The sequence below is a fragment of the Chelonoidis abingdonii genome, chromosome 1 (assembly GCF_003597395.2).
Source record: "Chelonoidis abingdonii isolate Lonesome George chromosome 1, CheloAbing_2.0, whole genome shotgun sequence".
Taxonomy (NCBI): domain Eukaryota; kingdom Metazoa; phylum Chordata; order Testudines; family Testudinidae; genus Chelonoidis; species Chelonoidis abingdonii.
Window position 1 is genome coordinate 155,735,526 of NC_133769.1, and position 20,891 is coordinate 155,756,416.

The 20,891-nt window shown below is 43.5% G+C and overlaps 1 protein-coding gene across 3 annotated transcripts in view; it reads left to right on the forward strand.

Moving 5' to 3' along the window:
• GDAP2 (ganglioside induced differentiation associated protein 2) overlaps positions 1 to 20,891 on the forward strand; it is a 51,580-nt gene that overhangs the window by 19,745 nt on the left and 10,944 nt on the right. For all 3 annotated transcript variants that reach the window (XM_032773627.2, XM_032773629.1, XM_032773628.2), the window contains 6 exons: positions 6,238 to 6,397; positions 7,736 to 7,886; positions 11,086 to 11,162; positions 14,162 to 14,238; positions 14,986 to 15,125; positions 15,907 to 15,961. In XM_032773627.2, coding sequence (XP_032629518.1) covers positions 6,238 to 6,397; positions 7,736 to 7,886; positions 11,086 to 11,162; positions 14,162 to 14,238; positions 14,986 to 15,125; positions 15,907 to 15,961 — 660 coding nt within the window. The remainder of the gene's footprint in view (positions 1 to 6,237; positions 6,398 to 7,735; positions 7,887 to 11,085; positions 11,163 to 14,161; positions 14,239 to 14,985; positions 15,126 to 15,906; positions 15,962 to 20,891) is intronic.

Here is a 20,891-nt window from a genome sequence, read left to right on the forward strand (position 1 = left end):
TGATGGTATTGTTTCACAAGAGGGAAGTCCATTTCTCTAGATGCTAGTCTAGACACAACTTTAATGAAATATGCTCCAGGGCACAAGACTGCCCTGACATAAGAACGGCCATACTGGTTCAGACCAAAGGTCCATCTAGCCCAGTATCCAGTCTTGCAACAGTGGCCAATGCCAGGTGCCCCAGATGGAATGAACAGAACAGGTGATCATCAAGTGATCCATCTCCTGTCGCACATTTGCAGCTTCTGGCAAACAAAGGCTTGGGACACCATCCCTGCCCATTCTGGCTAATAGCCATTGATGGAACTACCCACCATGAATTTATCTAGTTCTTTTTTGAACCCTGTTGTAGTCTTGGCCTTCACAACATCCTCTGACAAGGAGTTCCAGTGGTTGACTGTGCGTTGTGTGAAAAAATACTTCCTTTTGTTTGTTTTAAATCTGCTGCCTATTAATTTCGTTTGGTGACCCCTAGTTCTTGTGTTATGAGAAGGAGTAAATAACACTTCCTTATTTACTTTCTCCACGCCAGTCATGACTTTTTAGACCTCTATCATATCCTTCCTTAGTCATCTGTTTTTCAAGGTGAAAAATCCCAGTCTTGTTTATTGTGCCTCATACGGAAGTCATTCCATACCCCCAATCATTTCTGTTGCCCTTTTCTGAACTTTTTCCAAGTCCAGTATATCTTTTTTGAGATGGGGTGACCACATCTGCACACAGTATTCATGATGTGGGAATACCATGGATTTATATAGAAGCAATATAATATTTTGTGTCATACTATCTATCCCTTTCTTAATGATTCCCAACATTCTGTTCACTTTTTTTGACTGCCGCTGCACATTGAGTGGATGTTTTCAGAGAACTATCCACAGTGACTCCAAGATCTTTCTTGAGTGGTAACAGCTAATTTAGGCCCCATCATTTTATATGCATAGTTGGGATTGTGTTTTTTCAATATGCATTACTTTGCATTTATCAACATTGAATTTCATCTGCCATTTTGTTGCCTAGTCACCCAGTTTTGAGAGATACTTTTGAAACTCTTCACAGTCTGCCTAGGATTTAACTATCTTGAGTAGTTTTGTATCATCTGCAGATTTTGCCATCTCACTGTTTACCTCTTTTTTTCAAATCATTTATGAATATGTTGACTAGGACTGGGCCCAGTACAGACCCCTGGGGCACCCCACTATTTACCTCTCTGAAAGCTGACCATTTATTCCTACCCTTTTAACCAGTTACTAATCCATGAGAGAACCTTCCCTTTTATCCCATGACTGTGTACTTTGCTTAAGAGCCTTTGCTGAGGGACCTTGTCAAAGGTTTTCTGAAAATCTAAATACCCTATATCCACCGGATCCGCCTTTTCCACATGCTTGTTGACCCGCCTCAAAGGATTCTAATAGGTTGGTGAGGCATGATTTCCCTTTACAAAAACCATGTTGTTCTTTATGATAGTTTCAATCAGTTTGCCCAATACTAAAGTCAGGCTTACTGGCCTGAAATTGCTGGGGTCACCTCTGAAGCCCTTTTAAAAAATTGGCATCACATTAGCTATCCTCCAGTCATTTGGTATAGAAGCGGGTTTAAATGATAGGTTACAGATGACAGTTAGTAGTCCTGCAATTTCAAATTTGAGTTACTTCAGAACTCTTGGGTGAATACCATCTGGTCCTGGTGACTTACTACTGTTCAATTTATAGTTTTGTTCCAAAACCTCCTCTAATGACACCTCAGTCTGGTACAGTTCCTCAGATTTGTCACCCAAAAAGAATGTCTCAGGTTTGGGAGTCTCCCTCACATCCTCAGCTATGAAGACCAATGCAAAGAACTAATTTAGTTTCTCCGCAATGGCTTTATTGTCCTTGAGTGCTCCTTTAGCATCTCGATCGTCCAGTGGCCCCACTGGTTGTTTAGCAGGCTTTCTGTTTCTGATGTACTTACAACATTTTTTGCTGTTCCTTTTTGAGTCTTTGGCTAGCTGTTCTTCAAATTCTTTTTTGGCCTTTTTAATTATATTTTTACACTTCATTTGGCAAAGTTTATGCTCCTTTCTATTTTCCTCATTAGGATTTAACTTCCACTTTTTAAAGAATGCCTCTTTGCCTCTAACTGCTTCTTTTACTTTGTTGTTTAGACATGGTGGCTCTTTTTTTAGTTCTTTTACTGTTTTTTAACATGTCGGGGAGGAAGGAGTGGGGAAAAAGGGTGGAATTGATGTGACTTAATATTTCTGTGACTCTTTAAAGCTAGGGCTGTCAAGCAATTAAAAAATTAATCATGGTTAATTGCACTTCTAAACTATAATAGAATACCATGTATTTTAAAAAAATTCAGATTTTCTAAGTTTTCGAATATATTAATTTCAATTACAACATGGAATACAAAGTGTACAGTGCTCACTTCGTATTTATTTTATTTTTTATTACAAGTATGTGCACTGTAAAAAAAAAAAAAAAAAAAAAAAAAAAAAAAAAGAAAAAAGAAATTCACCTAATACAAGTACTGTAGTGCAATCTCTTTATCATGAAAGTTGAACTTACAATGTAGAATTATGTACAAAAAACCTGCACTCAGAAAAAAAAGTGTAAAAACTTTAGAGCCAGCATCGCAAGATATTTACGTGCCAGATGCGCTGAAGATTCACATGTCCCTTCATGCTTCAACCATATTCCAGAGGACATGCATCCTGCTGATTATGGTTTTGCTCGATACAATCCAAAGTAGGTGTGACCGACGCATGTTCACTTTTCATTATCCGAGTCAGATGCCACCAGCAAGCAGAAGGTTTATTTCTTCTTTGGTGGTTCGGGTTCTGTTAGTTTTCCACATCAGGAGTGTTACTCTTCTAAGACTTCTGAAAGTATGTCCGGCACCTATCCTTCTCAGATTTTGGAAGGCACTTTTCAGATTCTTAAACCTTGGGTCAAGTGCTGTAGCTGTCTTTAGTAATTCTCACATTGGTACCTTCTCTGCGTTTGTAAATCTGCAGTGAAACTCTTCTTAAAATGACCAACATGTGCTGGTCATTCATCCAAGACTGCTAATTACAAGGAAAATATGGCAGAATGTGGGTAAACAGCAAAGGACATACAGTTCTCTCCAAGGAGTTTCAGTCTCAAATTAAAGTTAACGCATTATTTATTTAACAAGCGTTCATCAGCATGGAAGCATGTCCTCTGGGAAAGGTGGCCGAAGCATGAACGGGAATATGAATGTTTAGCATATGTGGCGTGTAGCGACACTCACAGAAGTGCCATGCGAATGTCTTTTCTCACTTTCAGGTGGTGATGTAAATAAGAAACGAGCAGCATTAGCTGATGTAATGTAAACAAACTTGTTTGTCTTAGGAATTGACTGAACAGTAGGACTGAGTGGACTTGTAGGCTCTGAAGTTTTACATTGTTTTGTTTTTGAGCTGCAGTTATGGTAACAAAACATCTACATTTGTAAGTTGCAATTTCATGACAAAAAAGATTGCATTACAGTTACTTGTATGAGGTGAATTGAAATATACCATTTCTTTTGTTTATCATTTTTGCAGTGCAAATACACCTTACCCTGACTATAATGAGACCCGATAAAACACAGGTTCGCCTATAGTGCGGTGGCAACAGAGCTCCAGCGGTGCTTTAATAGGTCCGGGGCTCTGGCTGCCTGTGGGGAGCCCAGGGCCCTTTAAATCACTGCTGGAGCCCTGCCGCCGCTACCCTGGGGCTGCAGCAGTGGGGTCACCAGCAATTTAAAGGGCAGGCTCTCTGCCAGCAGCTGGAGCCGAGGATCTTTAAATTCACTGCGGAGTTTCTGCTGGCCCCTAATCCTTATAACGGATTGAAGCTATAGGAGGGTTTTTGGCTCCCCACTGAACCTGCTAGCAGGATAGGGATCTTGAGGGGGACAACTACTGCACTGGGTGGGTGCAAATATAACGTTTATTTAAGAAAATGGCAAAACAGGGGAACTTCAGTAGTGGGGATTATGGGGTTTGTTACGGTTGCAATTGGCGGAGGGGTTTCTTTTAGTAAAATGTATAGGGGGTTTCAATCAGTGGCAGGTACAATACAGTGCTGGGTTACAATCAGTTGGTAACCAGTTTACACTGAAGTATAATGTAACGGTAGCTAACAATTTCTATGAAAGGGTTGTGTCACAGCCGCATATAACAACTAACCGTTTATGGGAAAAATGTTGTGTAACAAACAACTTAGGGTAATAATTTTAAACATATGTCACGTGGTGTAAATGTACAAAATTGAGGTGTGTTAGAGAGGAAAAAAAGGGGTAACCACTGGGGTTTCTGCTAGACTTCAGTACTACATCTGAGGTTTGGCAGCAGTAGGAGAGGGTGAATCAAGCGGAGAAGGCATTAAAAAGAGGAAAAGAAGGCACAGTAGGATTAGAGACGATGAGGGTGCGAGGATGGGGGAAGAGAAGCAGTGGCTGGAAGCAGAGAACAAGAGCAGCACGACGCTGCGGAGAGAGATTTAAACCTCAGAGGGACACGGAGCAACAGGTGCCAAGTTTAACAGCAGAGAGACTGCAACGAAGTGACTGGGAGCTCGGGGGAGAACGGGCAGCTCGGGGGCGGGGGGATTAGGGGCAGCAGGAAGAAAGACTTAACACAATTTACAGAACACAGCAAATCTTATCTATATCTAACTTAACCAAGACTACACAAATTAGCAAGCAACAGAACACAATGCAACAATTTTTTAACCTAATTACAGAGCACAATACAAACATGCTCTAAACCCTAATTAACCACCAGCTATGCAAATGAAATTACAACTTATCTAGACTAAGAACCTTGATTTTAATAGTTGCACTTACACTATGCGATCTTTTGGTCGAGGGGAGAAGTTCCAGAGGGGAGAGTGTGTGTGCCCGGGTAACGCCCCGGGGGCGGGAGGAGTTTAAACTAGTGGTGGCTGCGCAGTGGGGCGGCTGCAAACTGGCAGCCCAGATACAGTCCCGGAAGGCACAGCTTAGCAGCGGCACAGGCTTATTTTTAGCAGCAAAGGCGCTGCGGAGCAAGAACAGATTACAGATACAGACTAAGGAGTAGCTTGGGTCTGTCTGCTGGAAACAAGGCCAGCAGCTAGGACAGGGGGAGTTTGCAAGAGGGAGTTCTTACCAATCCCAGGACAGCAGCAGGCACAGAGACAGAACAGCAGTAGCATCGGAGGATGGAGAGAGGACTCGATTCGCTTACAATAATCAGGAGATCTCCAGGCACAAATGTTGTTCGTTGGAGGGGAGTTTAAAAATGGGGGTATGCTCAAAACAAACGAGAGTGTGGAGAGGCCCCCAAAGACCTCTAGTGATCAGACCAAGTGAAAGCAAGGACCTTCTCCAAGGTCTGACAGAAAATGTCCAGCTTTAAAGGCAAACTCAGGCAGTTTCCCACCAGTACTTTTGATTGGCTCTCTTGATACAGGGGAGGAGAGAAGGCAGGAAAGGCTGCAGGTGAGCATAGGCATGCCTGGGCATGTTCTGAGCCACAGGTATGACTCATATGCTTAATTAGTTGGCCACTTCAGGTCTTGCATTTCTGGCAGTGCCCCCACCACGAGCCCGGGTCTGAACAAAGGAGCCAAACAAAGAAGGAAGAAGCCCCCTCCGTAGGCAGAGCAATGGCTTCCAATTAGTCTTGTACAAGCCATTCCTATGAATAGGGCTGTGACTTTAGTTAGCACAATGGCCGGGAGGGGCGGCCACACAGGACAAACAGAAAGGAGAGGGGAAAAAGGAATGCAGCAGGGAGACAGCTGTAACAGACACCCACAACCATGTTATAGCGAGTAGAGGTGTATTTGTAATGAAAATAATGTACTTTGATTTCAGTTACAACACAGAATACAATATATATGAAAATGTAGAAAAATATCCAAAATATTTAATAAATTTCAATTGATATTCTATTGTTTAACAGTGCAATTAATTGCGATTAATTTTTTTTGAGTTAACTGTGATTAATTGACAGCCCTATTTAAAACCTCTGTAAAACTGAGGCTGGCTCCTTTTTATCCTCTTGTTTTTGGCAAAAGCTCAGTGAAAGAAAGGAAACGTAATGCAACTGACTGAAAAGTACCTAGGAGAGTGATCCATTATCCCCCTACCCTCTTTACAGAGTTACAGGTTCTTGTGTGGCTGTATAGAGAAGTAGTTTCTAGCTATCTCTGAAGAATTGGGATGCCTGCAAAGCCTTCTCAAACTTTCTGTCATTTGTAGGCCACTTACCAGAAGCTGCTGCCTCTGTATTTTCCAAGGTCATTGGAAGAAGAAGGTCATTTCTTACCGTGCCTTCCTGCAGATATTGGCAATTCAGAAGGGGAGCCAGTAGTACCAGAGCGACAGATCAGGATCAGTGAAAAACCAGGTGCTCCAGATGGTGAGTTATAATTCAACCTTGAAATATTGGCACAAAAGCCAAGGAAAACCAGAGAACATGCACAGAGAATTATGAATCCCATATTTTAGATGGAGTGTACCCAACAGAGAGAATCTTCAAAATGAGATTGTATCTATGTCCTGCTCAGGCAGCTGCCTGGATTCTACAGCAGTAACTTCTGCTTTCTCCCTTTGTATGTGGGAGGCGGTTGGAGGCCTATGCTCGGATTTTCTTTCCCCCCAACGCCACTCATTCTGATGCATTGCTGTAGTCTGAGATGACGGGGAAACTTCAACAGTCTCTTCCTTGAAATCGCCTAAGTTCAAGCTTTTTTACCACCATCTCATGAAAGTCTGTTCTGATCAGGGTTCGGTGATGTAGCGGTAACATCCAAGCCCTGTCTGATACAGTTTTCAGTGTTGTTTTAGGTGGAGCTGCACCTCATGGTGAATTACAGATCTGTCTTTTTGTCCTCCCCTAGAGTAGAGAAGGCCAATCCATCTGTTCCAAGGATGCACATCTGCAGTCACCGTGTTACTCAGTTTATAGATTTATAGATGCTAAACCCAGAAGGAGGCCATTTATCTAGACTGACCTCTAGTTTAAGAGCTAGAGAGAATACCTTTAGCGTTTACAAGCCAAACGTGTATTTTCAAGGCACTTTATAAACATTGGAGTGACACTGGAAATAGTTCATTGTTATCACTCTGCTTGTGGCTAGAGACAAGTGGGATTGATTTCCCAAGGTCAAACTTAGGCCTGGTCTACACTGGGGGGGGAGGGATCAGTCTAAGTTACATAACTTCAGCTATGTGAATAACGTAGCTGAAGTCAACGTACTTGGATTGACTTACCATGATTTCTTCACTGTGGTGAGTCAACTGCTGCCACTCCCCCATTGACTCTGCTTGCACCTCTCCCCAAGGTGGAGTACAGGAGTCGACAGGAGAGCACTCAAGGATTGATTTATCGCATCTAGACTAGACACAGTAAATCGACCCCTGCTGAATCGATTGCTGCCTGCCGATCTGGCAGGTAGTGAAGACATACCCTAAATTGCTAACAGAGCTAAGATTAGGTTTCAGGAGTTCCTTGTTCTTAGCATGGAGTTAAGTTCAATAGAGGTCATTGCTCTATCAAATGGAACCACAGAAAATTTGTGCATCATAACATGGTGTCTGTTTTTGTGTGTCATGGCTGCAGTCACCTTGTGACTTGGTTGTGTCTTATTGATGCACTGTCATGAGGCAACATTTCCATGTTCATTATTGTGGTTCTCTTGTATACAGGTTGAACTCTGTCTTCCTTACAGCTTCTTCTCCCATGCTTCCATTGCAGATAACTCGGACGAGGAGGGGCTGGAAGCAGATATTTCATTCATTGGTTCCCATGCATTTGCCCGCATGGAGGGAGATGTTGATAAGCAGAGGCGCCTCATCCTTCAGGGACAGTTGTCGGAGGCAGCACTGCAGAAACAGCATCAGAGAAAGTGAGAACATGTTGCCTGTTTCTCTATATGCATGTCTCAGCTAGGCCTGTGACTCGGAAAGATCCTTAATGCTCTCTTTCTGTGTCTCACAAACTTGCAATCTGTTAGCAGGAAAGCATGGACAAGGCCTAGTTTCATTCTAGATCCCTGGAATTGCCTCTTGGTGCTAAAAATATGGGACTGGGGTAAGGGTTGGTTTTCATTTTTTGTGGGGGTTTTATTCCATTGTTTTCATATCTGCAGGACCTAGACCAGGGGTCCCAAATTTTGAGGGTTATACCCCCCCCTTCCCCATGTCCACATCCCCCAGAACTGGAGCTGCATCTGGGGCACGGGTAAAAGGGGACTGGAAGTGGGGCTGAGGTCGGGGCAGAAGCGGAGCCACAGCCGGACTGTGGTGGGGCGCCCCACATTTTGGGGACCTCTGACTTAGACACATTGGAGCAGTTGTACTGCCTGTTTACCACTAGATGGCACAGTTCCATCATAGCTTTCAGTAACTGATCCTAGTCTTCTCTTTCTAAAACAGGCGCACCTGTTTCAAACTCATGCCCTTTTGAATCCTGTGCACTTAATAAACCCTTTTTCCTCCTATGCTTTTGAAGTTGGAGGGAAGAGAGAATTTTGAGTTGCTGCTTATGTTTTTTCAGCTGAATTGTATTTTTTCCCTGCTCTTTGCATATTAGAGGCAGGTTTAACTTCCTCCTAGGGAGCCAGTCCTATGTTATGATACTCATATTTTGGGCATGAGGCATGGCTTTCAGTGTATGTTTGAATCACTGACTTGTTTATATATGTTTAGTGTTAAAAGGCCAGTATCACTAGTTAGGCCCAACTTCTGGATTTAAAAAACAACCACCCCTTTTCACTGTTTTAAATATTTAACCCAAATAGTGTTGGTTGGATGTGAAAATTCTTCTTAAATGTTTGCAACTGAAATGCAATACCATTGCAGTTGTGCATGAGGGCTAGAAAAGAGAACCAATTAAGTGTATATTTATTGTCCCAAGCAAAGTAACCAACAGTATAACTAGACAACAGTCAATATTCCTTTTTTTTCCAAACACTCCCCACTGAAGCACTTCAGAAGCAGTTTCCTTACGCAAAAAATTGCAGTGTTGACTGCTCTATAACACTAAGTGTAGCAGTTCCAGCTCCTCTGATTTTTCCAGGCTGATCTTCATGCTTTCTAACACAGATGAAAGAGAGAGACCTGGTCTACACTACGCGTTTAAACCGAATTTAGCAGCATTAAACCGATTTAACCCTGCATTCGTCCACACAACAAGGCCCTTTTATCGGTTATAAGAGCTCTTTAACTGGTTTCTTACTCTCCCCTAACGAAAGGAGTAGCGCTGAATCCGTATTGCCATGTCGGATTAGGATTAGTTGTGGCCGCAAATCGACGGTATTGGCCTCGGCGGTATCCACAGTGCACCTTGTGACTGCTCTGGAAAGCAATGTCTAGATTTGGATCTTCGCGCGCTAGACAGGAAAAGCCCTGCGAACATTGGAATTTACATTCCTCCTTTGCCCAGCGTGCGCTCTGAATCGAAGGGTGGTGATGCAGTTTCAAAAGAGCTCCAGCATGGACCGTACGGGGATACTGATCTGATCGCTGTAATGGAGACAATCTGTTCTATCAGAGCTCCGTTACAGAAGACTAAGTGACAAAGCATTTGCAAAAATCTCCAGGCTATTATAGACAGAGCCACAACACAGTGCTACATGACAAGCATCACGGAAAGCCAAGAATCAAACGGACGCTCATGGAGGGTGGGAGCGGGTACTGAGGACTCCAGCTATCTCCGCACAGTTCTGAAAGTATTTTTTTGGCCGATGCTCCAATACCTGAAGGTCAAAAACATTATCCAGGTGGTTCAGGTATGTTGTCAATTTACACCCTCCCCCCCCCCCAACCGAACGAAAAAGGGGAAAAAAAATTTCTCGCTTTTTTTCAGTTCACCTAGTCTTACTGATGTGCTGGTAGAAGAGGTGCGCCGCGCTGCAATCAGCATCCTTCCTAGTGGTAGCAGTTCGTTTGTCGTCTGCCATGTATCATAGCCCGTGAGCGTCCTGGTGACCTTGACTGCAGGTCGCAGGAGGCGGTGGGTACAAATAGATACTCTGGTCATTCCCAGAGATGGTTAGAATGGGATAACCGTTTCTCTATAGCAACTGGGGGCTGATTCATCAGCCCTCGCTTTCATGTCTAAAGAAAAGATTCTTATGCTGCTATCATAGCGCGGAGGCTGCTCCCTCATTTTATCTCCTAAAAAAGCAGTGTTATTTCCTGATTCTTTATTACTTCATCACATCAATGAGGGGACACTGCAACGGTAGTCCAGGGGGTTGGGGAGTAGGAAGCAACGGATGGGTGTTGGCAGGGCACCGAAATGCCATAGAGCTTCATTTCTGTACGGGATTGACACCGAGTGTCTTGCTCTCTGGTATCTTGTCATTCACTGGTTACTTAAAATACACCTTGCCCCTATCATCCAGGCAGGATGATTATTTTAGAAATAATACAATAAAGGAGAAAGCCAGGGGTTCATTCCCATTTTGTCTTTGTGCGCCGCCGAGCTTCAGCGAAGGCCAGCAGGACACTGTGGACAGACAGACGGTTCGAGAACGAATTTAACCTCATCTCATCACAAATACATATGGCATGAGCAGACGTAATGAGGATTGGTAACTCAGTAATCTGCATATAGCAGGAAATTATAATGCTGCTGTGTAGCCTGCATGTATCGCCTTGTTAGCAGCTCCATAAATACCGTGACAGTGACAAAGGCAAACGGGTCTGGTTGCCTATGCTATGGACGGTATGCCAGGCATCCAGGGAAAAGGGTGCGGAAATGATTCTCTGCTGTTGTTTTCGGAGGGAAGAATGAGTGACGACATTTACCCAGAGATCTGCGGCCATGTCTTTTGACCTCTGCACTGGGATTACCAGATTCCAATGGGCGGGGCTGTGGGAACTATGGGATGGCTACCCACAATGCAACGCTCCTGGAATCGACACTAGCCTCAGTACATGGACGCACACCGCCGAATTATTGTGCTTTGTGTGGCCGCGTGCACTCAACTTTATACAATCTGTTTTACAAAACCAGTTTATGTAAAATCGGAATAATCCTGTAGTGTGGACATACCCAGAGACAGCTCTGACCCCATATGTGTGTTTTGACTTTTCTAGTTACAATCGCTGGCTATGTCAGGCAAGAGCTGAAGACCTGTCTGACGTTGCTTCTCTCAAAGCCTTGTATCAGACAGGTGAGTTCAGGATCCCAAAGGCTGCTTCTTATAGACTCACCAGTAGGAAATGGAATGGCCATTTCCACCTTTGTGTGAAGGAAGGCTCATGGGATGAAGCCTGAGCAAGTGTTTTAATCTAATGACAGATTAAAAAGTCTGTCCTTCAGTGCCAGGCAGGCCACAGCCAAACAAAACTTCTGGCATATGGAAGCTAGAATGAGATGTGATGAACTGGGACCATAAATAGAGCCCTAAAAATCTGCGGATATCTGGGGACTATGTTTGCAGATTGGATGCAGATACAAATTTTGTATCCACAGGGGCTCTAACCATAAGTAATTTGACATGTGTCATAGAAAATCTGTCTACAAATTCATGTGGGTTCCTAAATTCCAAGATCTCTAAAGCTGTGCTCAGGGGCTGGCATTTGCTGTGTTTATTGAGCTATTATTAATTTAGAGGGAAAATGAGGTCTTAATATAAAAAATATAAGGTGGGCAAAGAGCTAGCTGAAGCAGAGAAGGCAACAGGTTATGCTGAAATGAGAACTATCAGTTACCAGTGAAGAGCCTCAAGGTTTGTCTTGGGACCAATCTTCATTACTATTTTCATTAGTGACCTTGGCACAAAAGGTAGGAATGTGCTAATGAAGTTTGCCTCTGACAACATTGGAAGGCCTCATCAATGCAGAGGAGGGTTGGAGTATTATACAGGAAGAACTGGATGACCTTGAGGACCGACCAGAGCAATAGAAATGGGATGAAATTTAATACTACGAAGTGCAAAGTCATGCACTGAGGGACCAATAAGGATTTCTGCTGTAAACTGGGGGTTCATCAGTTGGAAAAAACTATAGAGGAGAAAGACCCAGTTTATTAGTTGATCACAGGATGACTGAGCCACCAATGTAATGTAGCCATGAGAAGGGCAGGTATGATCCTAGGATATATCAGGTGAGGTATTTCCAGTAAAGAGAGAGAAGTATTGATGCCATTGTACAAAGCATTGGTAAGACCTCATCTGGAATACTGTGTACAATTCTGGTCATCCATGTTAAAGAAACAGGAATTCAGACTGGACCAAATGCAGAGAAGGGTTATTAGAATGATCAGAGAAATGCAGAGGAGATTAAAAGAGCTTGGCTTGCTTAGTGTAGCAGAACAAAAGCCGAGAAGGGGAACCGATTGCTCTGTATAAATACCTCAGCGGAAAAACGCCAGAGGGAGGAGAGCTGTTTAAACTAATGGACATTATTGGCACAAGAACAGATGGGTATAAGCTAGCCGTGAATAAATTGGGACTGGAAATTAGAAGGTTCCTGATCATCAGAGGAGAAAGTTCTGGAGCAGTCTTCTAGTAGGAGTGATGAGGTCAAACAACCTAACTGATTTTAAAATGGAATTTGATAAATCTATAAACAGGATTATATGACGGGGTTGCCATGATATCGGGAGACTGGACTCTATGACCCAGGAGGTCCCTTCTAGGCCAATATCCTATGTTTTCCAGCTCCAGTCACCATGCTCCTGGCCCTCTGTATTTGTTAGATGAATGTCCTGGTTACTGGTTACTAATTCTATGAGGGGATGGGGGGGAGTGTGAGATAATCCCAGAATTCAGAGTTCCCAGTGCTACTTGATGTTGAAAGGTGGGTAAGGAACAAGTTTAAAATCAGCAAGTCAAGCTCCAATGGACTTGAACTGTGTTGAACCTAAGGGAAATAAGGTTTAGACCACCCAGTTTTGTGCAATCCAGTCCATCTTCCCATGCAAAGTTAGGGACAGTATGGTTTGCCTGGTTTCCATACCATGTCATAAATCTAGACCAATTAACCAAGAATCACATATGTCCACTTAACTTACTATAGAGAAGGATTCCTCTTGTTCTGCCTTGAAAGCCTTCCTATATTGTACACTCCAAAGCAGCTTCTGTGTAATGATCAGAGGGCAACAGCAACAAACTGAGAAGAGGGAGTTGAGATGGCATGTTCAGTGAATGAATATTATTGTTAGGGGGCAGGAAGCAATAATTCCCTGCTGTTATTTGACAGGGATATGGCAGATGAAATATAATTATTACACTTGTTAAAGTACAAGAACATTCCTGCTAGCAGCAGCATTAAAGGTTTTGAATTTGTACAGTCATTGGCTTAAGTCCATTATATGTCTCATACCAGATATTTAACCTGTAAAACTCCTTTAAAAGGTCAAATAACCTCTCCATCTATAGCTACAAGAAGTGTACTACTCTTACCAAAAAAAACAGTCCTAGTAGCTACTGATTAAAATTATTTTACAATGTGCTTATATTTACACACAGACTAGATGGCATTTGATCCCCCCCCCCCCAGCCTGCACTCTGGTTTTATAACTCTTCTTCCCCATTTATATATAAACATCATGGAGAAAACTCCCATCAAGGAAATCTACAATGTATTCAGCTACCTGAGGGGGCGGGAGTGTCTATTACAACTTTTCAAGGAATTAACAATACCATATTTCACATTGTAAACATACTATCTAAATTAAGCACCTGTAGCTAAGTCGTTCATGTCTGCATCAATAAGAACTTCAACATAAGAAGCCCCTTTATGCTAATGTTCTTGCAGTTGTTTGAGGGTGTGGTTCCTGTCATAGATTACATGTCCAGAACAACACACCCTTTTGGTAATGATAAAGCTGAAAGTGTAGCCATATAAACAGTAGGTGCTATGTCAGTAAATTGCTGGAACCTCCAGGGTTATTGATTGCAGCCTCCATCTTCAAGGAGTGCAACTCTGTATTTAAAAACTACCGTTTCCAGGTGCAAGGCGTCCTTCTGTTTAGATCAAAATGAGTACTACGTAATGGGAGCAGTAGTCTCTGCACTCTTCATCTCCTGTTAAGAATGCTAGTTAATGACATTGTAGAATGTTTGTATTAGCTGCCCCTGATTTACAGGGAGACTTTCAAAAACTCAGACTACTTTATGAATGTTATTCAAAGATAAAAGCTTGTGGTTCTCATTTTATTCTGTAGGTGTGGATAATTGTGGTCGCACAGTGATGGTGGTAGTTGGAAGGAATATTCCTGTAACTCTAATAGACATGGAAAAGGTAAAATCTTCATATAAAATTATAGAGCTGTGGCAGTGATTCTTTAGTTAAGGTTGAAAGGCAGTTTCTATTAAGTACAACTATCTCATCCTGTACTCTCAGCACTAACTTTAGCAAGATATCTCTAGAGGGGTGTATCTATGCAGAAATCTTCCTACACAGCAGGTTATGTACAAACTGCTTGCATAGATACTTTAACGTGAAAATATATCCTATCTAAAACTTTGCATATGAAGTTTTTCTGGTATAGACTTTTCTACAGAAGTGACTAGATTCTCTTCAGGGAAGCATTGCACCTGGCATTGGCCACTGTCGGAAGACAGGATACTGGGCCAGATGGACCATTGGTCTGATGCAGTATGGCCATTCTTTAGCAGGGTAGTGTAGGGCCCCCTCTTTCCCTCCAAAGAGATGTAAAGGTGCTTCTGTAGCTGGAGACTCTGAAGTGAGGTGCACTGAGCAAACTTGTTTCTTGCACATGCGAAATGCCAGGGATCCTGACAAAGTATGTGGAGGTTAGGGACATGGAGCAGAGTAAAGGTTGGCTGTAGACGTCTCCAGATAATATTTTTGAGCCAGCGCTTAAGACTTCAGTGTTGCATCATGTTTGTGTAATTGAAATATAATATCAGTTTGTCTTAAGGCTTTTGGTCTGGATAATATTAGTGTTTAGAGGGAAATCTGTTAGCACAGAATGGGACTGTGACAGATTTTTCTGCTAAAAATATAAATGTCTCCCCACCTCAGGCACTCTTGTACTTCATCCATGTCATGGACCACATTGCAGTGAAGGAGTATGTCATAGTATACTTCCACACGCTCACTAGTGATTACAATCACCTGGACTCCGACTTCCTGAAGAAACTGTATGATGTCGTTGACATCAAGTGAGTGTTATGAGTAGGAAGAGAACCCTTCTCATCTACTCCTCTCCCCATACAGGCCTTTAAGACAGACCCTTTATCCAGCTTGCTTCCATAGCTAAAGGATTGCTGGAAAGAATTTCACAGGGGCCAATAGACCCAGGTCTAACAAAACCACTAGAGATTAGTCCTGTTCCCTTTCCTGCTCTGAATCAAACCATTTAAACAAATCTCTAGGCATTTCTTTAATGCTTATTTAACTTGTGAGTGCCTTGGTTCAACAGGAAGTTAATTCTAGTTCTTGCATGCTTGTGTCATATACTGGTCTCTGTAATCCCTGCCCGTGGCATATCTCTCAGTAAATAAGGCAGGTGTGTTTGCGCCCATATATTTTATGTGAGCTCATTCCATCTGCCTCTAAAGGTTGTGTTTCCAAAAGACAGTATTGTGTACTGGGATGCTCCATCCATTTTGCTGGAGGAGATGTATAGACAGCACTAACAGGTGTAACTAATGTGTAACCCTCTTTGGACTGGAGGATCAGATAGGATTTATCTAGATATGCAGGGAAACTTTTCACTTCCTTTGCCTCGCTTATTCTGAGGGCAGCCGCCCTTTGACCTGCATTTGAATGTTGTGGGTCAGGGTTAGCACCACAAGCACTTGCGCATGAGAGCGCAAATGTCTCCAAACACTTTAAGCTGTGTTTTTGGCTTAATTTAGTAGGATGAGCTCATTACTCTTTTTTTTTTTTTTTTTTTTTTTTTTTTTTTTATAACAAGTGTCATTTTCTTCTTTAAACCAGGTACAAGAGAAATTTGAAGGCAGTGTACTTCGTCCACCCAACATTTCGCTCAAAGGTGAAGTATACTGTACCAAAGGCCAAGAATGCAGACTTTTGAAATAAAATAGGGCATAAAATTGTAGTATAAGGGGAGAAGTCATGAGAGAGAGAGAGAGACACTTCAAAACACTAGGCCGTGTCTGCTAGATATGTGTTTTCCAAGAGCTAATTCACGTTTGGGTACTGTTATTTCTGGCTTATGTGGCTGGTACACTAGCGTTTCCCTTCCTACCTTAATGATGAGCCTCTGTGCTTGGTCCCTGTGCACCACTACTGCTCATTTCCCATTTTACTTTGTGCGCTCTGTCCTGCAGTGACACTTCATCTCTCAGGTTGCTATTAACCCACGTTGCATTGCTGGTTAATGCACATGAATGAGCAATGGCACAGAGCCTCATTATTAAGGTACTGAATGGAGGCAGATGTTGGCTGTTATAGCAGAGGTCCTTCTCTGATATACTGGAAGAGTTGTCTTGAAAGGCTGAGAATGAAGCTGATCAGTGTTATAGGTGGTTGAGGTACGTGTCTGTGGGGTGTCCTCTAACAAAATTAAAGCTTTGATACCACATTTAATTCAAAGAAAAGAGGCATTAGTCCTTTCTCCTGCTCTCTGGCTTAAAATGTGACATTCAGCTGGATGAACCCAGAAACCCAGGTCTTTTTCTGTTTGTGGTTCACAACATGGGCATTTTTTTTTACTCCCAAGGACAGTTATGGTACAAAAGCAGTGTCAGTGCAGGCTTCACACATCTGCGCCTCATTGCCAGTGTGCCTCAGACTTGATCTGATGTGGGTATTCAAGAGGCAGAGGGAGAGAACTTGATTTCCATGCCATTATTTGACCTCTGCTGAGACTGCCTGCCTCCTGTCTTGTTGGCCTTAGGTCAGCCCAGGAGCACACAACACAGCTGATAAGAGACCTAACAATTAATTCACATAGGCCACCAAGTAGCCTTCATATTTGCTTGCCTGGGTCAGATTCAAACCCATTAACCTGTAGATGAGTCTCCCACTGTCTGTGTCCTGATCTCTTCCAAGACACTGAGTAGCAGTGATGAGCCAGCAAGGGGCTCAGCCAGGATCCTAGATTGTAATATAAAATAATAAGGGAAGAAGAATTCATTTTGGGGAGGCCTAAGCAAGGCGTCAGCATTTTATTTCCTGTGGATTTTTCTAACTTCTTCAAAAGGACATGTTACTGCTTTGCTCTCTGGTCTCTAGAGGTGACGAGAAGGTGGTGCTGCTTCTCTTCCTTTGTCTCAACTGTGGATCAAAACAGTAATCAGGGTATTATGCTTGGATGACACCAAAGTGGCAGCAGTGGCCCTAACTAACATCTTACATGCTGGCACTTTCGAATCAGATGTCAGACTAAGGGCCTGACCTGCCATCTTCATTAGAGAGCCTTTGTCAGTTTATGTAAAATAAGAGTAAGAGTAGGAGTATGGTCCCCAAGGCCCAGGCCAGATTCCATCGCAAATGTTTTTTATTCTGCTTGGGTGCCTCTCTGCAATTTCAGTAAATTGAAACGTGGTAGAGGAATGTAAGTGATTGTTCTGAGGTTATGAGTTGGGCAAACAACTGTGGTGGTTCCTTGATTTCATTTTATTAATACCACCACCATTTATATAGTTCTTTATACTTGTGAAGTACTGAACTAGAATGAACTTAATTCCATACCAATGTAGCCATCAGCCCTTCTCTTCCCTCATCCATTTGGGTAGTTGTCCATCCCAAAGAACAGCTTTTTGAAATAGCCTCCCTTCTGTGCCACAAATTGCATATATAGTCAGCCTTCTGATCATCACTTAGTTAACATTCTAAAGTCTCTGAGGTTTTGTAGTGTTGTTTTTCCTTACTTGAGTAACACAAAGCGTATTGGTCCAATGGCGATTCCTGCTGACCAGAAGGCTGTGGTAGGTGATTAATTCCATAGTTTGTGCTAATTAATTGTTTAGTTCATGAATCCTGAATAGGTTGCCATTTCCTACAGCAGTTAAAACAGCACTCAAATATTCAGCTGATGAGAACAGTATGAACATTTAGATTTAGGGTTTATAGCGGACATGGTCAGTCTGAGGCCTACGGGTGTCCTGTCTTTAATATGAAGATATGCTCAGAGCAGACTATGTCCCAGTATCAAGATGTCCCATCTTGATCCCATCAGCATTCCAGTCAGATTAAGTTGCAGCATTGCATATTTGGACTTGTTGTTCCTGCGTCCCTGACATCTATATTAAAAATAAAACTGGCTGACTAATCTGCTCATTTTATGATAGGTGAGGCTGATAGTGCTGCCTCCTATTAAGGTTGCCTGATACTTCCCTTTTAAAAACCCCTGTTTCCAGTTGCTTATAACTTTGCCAAACTGAAATCATTTGGGATTAAATTTTCCATGCCCCGTGTCTGCCTCATGACTTGTTGGGGTTTTTGTTTGGTTGGTTGGTTTGGGTGGTGGTGTTTTTTTAATTTCTCCCAAAATGGTTCAACCTCATTTTGAAAATGAGGTTTGAAAAATCCGTTGTTTTGCCCATATTTAAAACTTCTAGTTACCTTTTCTTTTAAAAGTTCGGGCAACTTTATGCTTTGGAACAGGGATTGAAATTGAGCAGGGATGTGCCTTTGCTGTCCCTGTGAAAATTTGGCTACATAGGCCTTTGAAAAAGTGAAGTTCATATGCTCAGTAGAGGCTTGTTAGATTTTAAGCAGCTAAATTCCCTAAAGTGTCTGTCCACACTGGGCATGCTCCCTGCAGTTGCAGCTCTGGGCTACAGCATGCCATTCTGGTTCCAGGCATCTGAACAGAGAGCCACAATTCTGTTTCCTGTGCTTTCAATGAGCCTTGCTGAGCCTAAGCCACATGGAGGAAGAGGCTGCCTGAATCGAATGCAGGGGGAACCAGAACTGGACTGGTGGGAGTAGATCAGGGCTGCCCGGGGGAGGGGGGGCAAATGAGGCAATTTGCCCCAGGTCCTGGGCCCTGCAGGGGCCCCCACGAGAATATAATATTCTATAGTTTTGCAACTTTTTTTTTATGGAAGGGGCCTCCAAAACTGCTTTGCCCCAGGCCCCCTGAATTCTCTGGGCAGCCCTGGAGTAGATAGGGACAAGAGGCCTAAGCGCAGGGAGGTGGAGACAGGGACTGGCAGCCTGGAAGAGAAGCAGGAGAAGAGAAGCAGTGACTGACTGGGCAAGGAGACAGACTGAGACTAAGAACTAGTGAGGCAGAGGAAGGAGGTGAGTTCAAAAGGGAGACAGATCTGATGACTGTGTGGTGCAGAGGGAAAACTGTTACTGGCTGGGCAAAGAGACTAGGCCAAGGAATCAGGGGTGATGGAGAGGGATGCTGAGATTGGTTGAGGAGTTTGGGGACAGTAGATTGGGGCTGGGAGCCACAGTGTGGGGTGGGTTGAGTGGAGGCCAGGGTTGTGGGGATAAAATGGATGACGTGCTTTTTGGGTGAGGGAGTTGGGAATGGTGGGGCAAAGGAAACTGAGGACAAGGAGTTAAGGGGTTGGTGAGACTGAGACTGAAATGTAGAGTCCAGAGGGGTGAGACTGAGATCTGTGGGAGCAAGGAGACTGGAACTGCTATGAGTAGCCTGAGGTGAAGAAAACAAGACTGGGATGAAGAACCAGGGGGTGGCAAAGAAACAGGACTGAGATAAATTGGAGGGAATAGGGCAAAATGGGTCATGCTTCAGGTCAAGAGGCAGAGGGGTCTGTGACCATGCAGGGGTTCTCAACCTTTTCTTTCTGAGGCCCCAGCCAACATGGTATAAAAATTCTCTGGCCCAGCTGTGCCACAGCAACTGGCCGGCGTTAGGGAGTAGCAAGCAGGGCAGCTGCCCGGGGTCCCATGCCACAAGGAGCACTGCAAAGCTAAATTGCTCAGGCTTTGGCTTTAGCCCTTGGTGGTGGGGCTCGGGGCTCTGGGCTGCAGTCTCCACAGCGGGGCTTTGCCTTTCTGCCCTGGGCACTAGCGACTCTAACGCTGGCCATGCTTGGCAGACACCCCCCTCCCCACCCCAAAACCTGCTCACAGCCTCCCAGGGGGCCACAGACCCCTGGTTGAGAACCATTATATTACAACACACTTCCTGCCCAAGTCTGTAATGCAGTGGTCCCCAACCTTTTCGTCTGGTGAGCGCCAGACGAAGGACCATGGCGGTGACTGAGCATCTGCTGAAATGCCGCCAAATTTCGGCGGCATTTCAGCAGATGCTCAACCGCCAGCCAGGACACGGGCGCATTTAGATGCCCCCGTGGGCGCCATGGCGACTGCGGGCACCGCGTTGGAGACCCCTGCTGTAATGGAACGCAAGATCTCTGATCTCTCACCATTTCGGTGTCATGTATGAACTCTCCGGGCAAAGCGTCTCATTCCCCTTCTAGTGCTGGTCCTACTATTGCTACAAGTTGCTCTATTAGGTCAAGTGGCAGAACTCTGAGCAGTGCATGTAAAAGGTGCAACCTGCTGATGAACCATGTCAGTGTGAGGTGTGGTTCCACATGATGGAATTCAATTCTTTCAGATTGCTTTTTAAAAAAAACCTAGAAAATTACGTGCACACAAACTATTAAAAGACCATTATTAAGGTTGCTAAGTCAAGTACTTAAAAGTTAGGAAATCCTCCTGTGCATATGCATTATGCCATGTTTAATTACATGATCACATACTATTTTTCCCACAGGACCGCCTGCCTCAATCACTACACAGGGTGGACCTGCTCTAGAGATGAATCAGGGTTGTGTAGTAAAGGAGGCTGTTTGTAGGACTTCTGCCATGAGGCAAAAGTTGGAAGATATGTATTCTTAGTAGTACCAGGAAGCATGGTGTAGACCTGCTGTCATAAACAGATAGCTAAGGGTTAATGTTTCTTTTACCTGTAAAGGGTTAACAAAGGGAACCAAACACCTGACCAGAGGACCAATCAGGAAACTGGA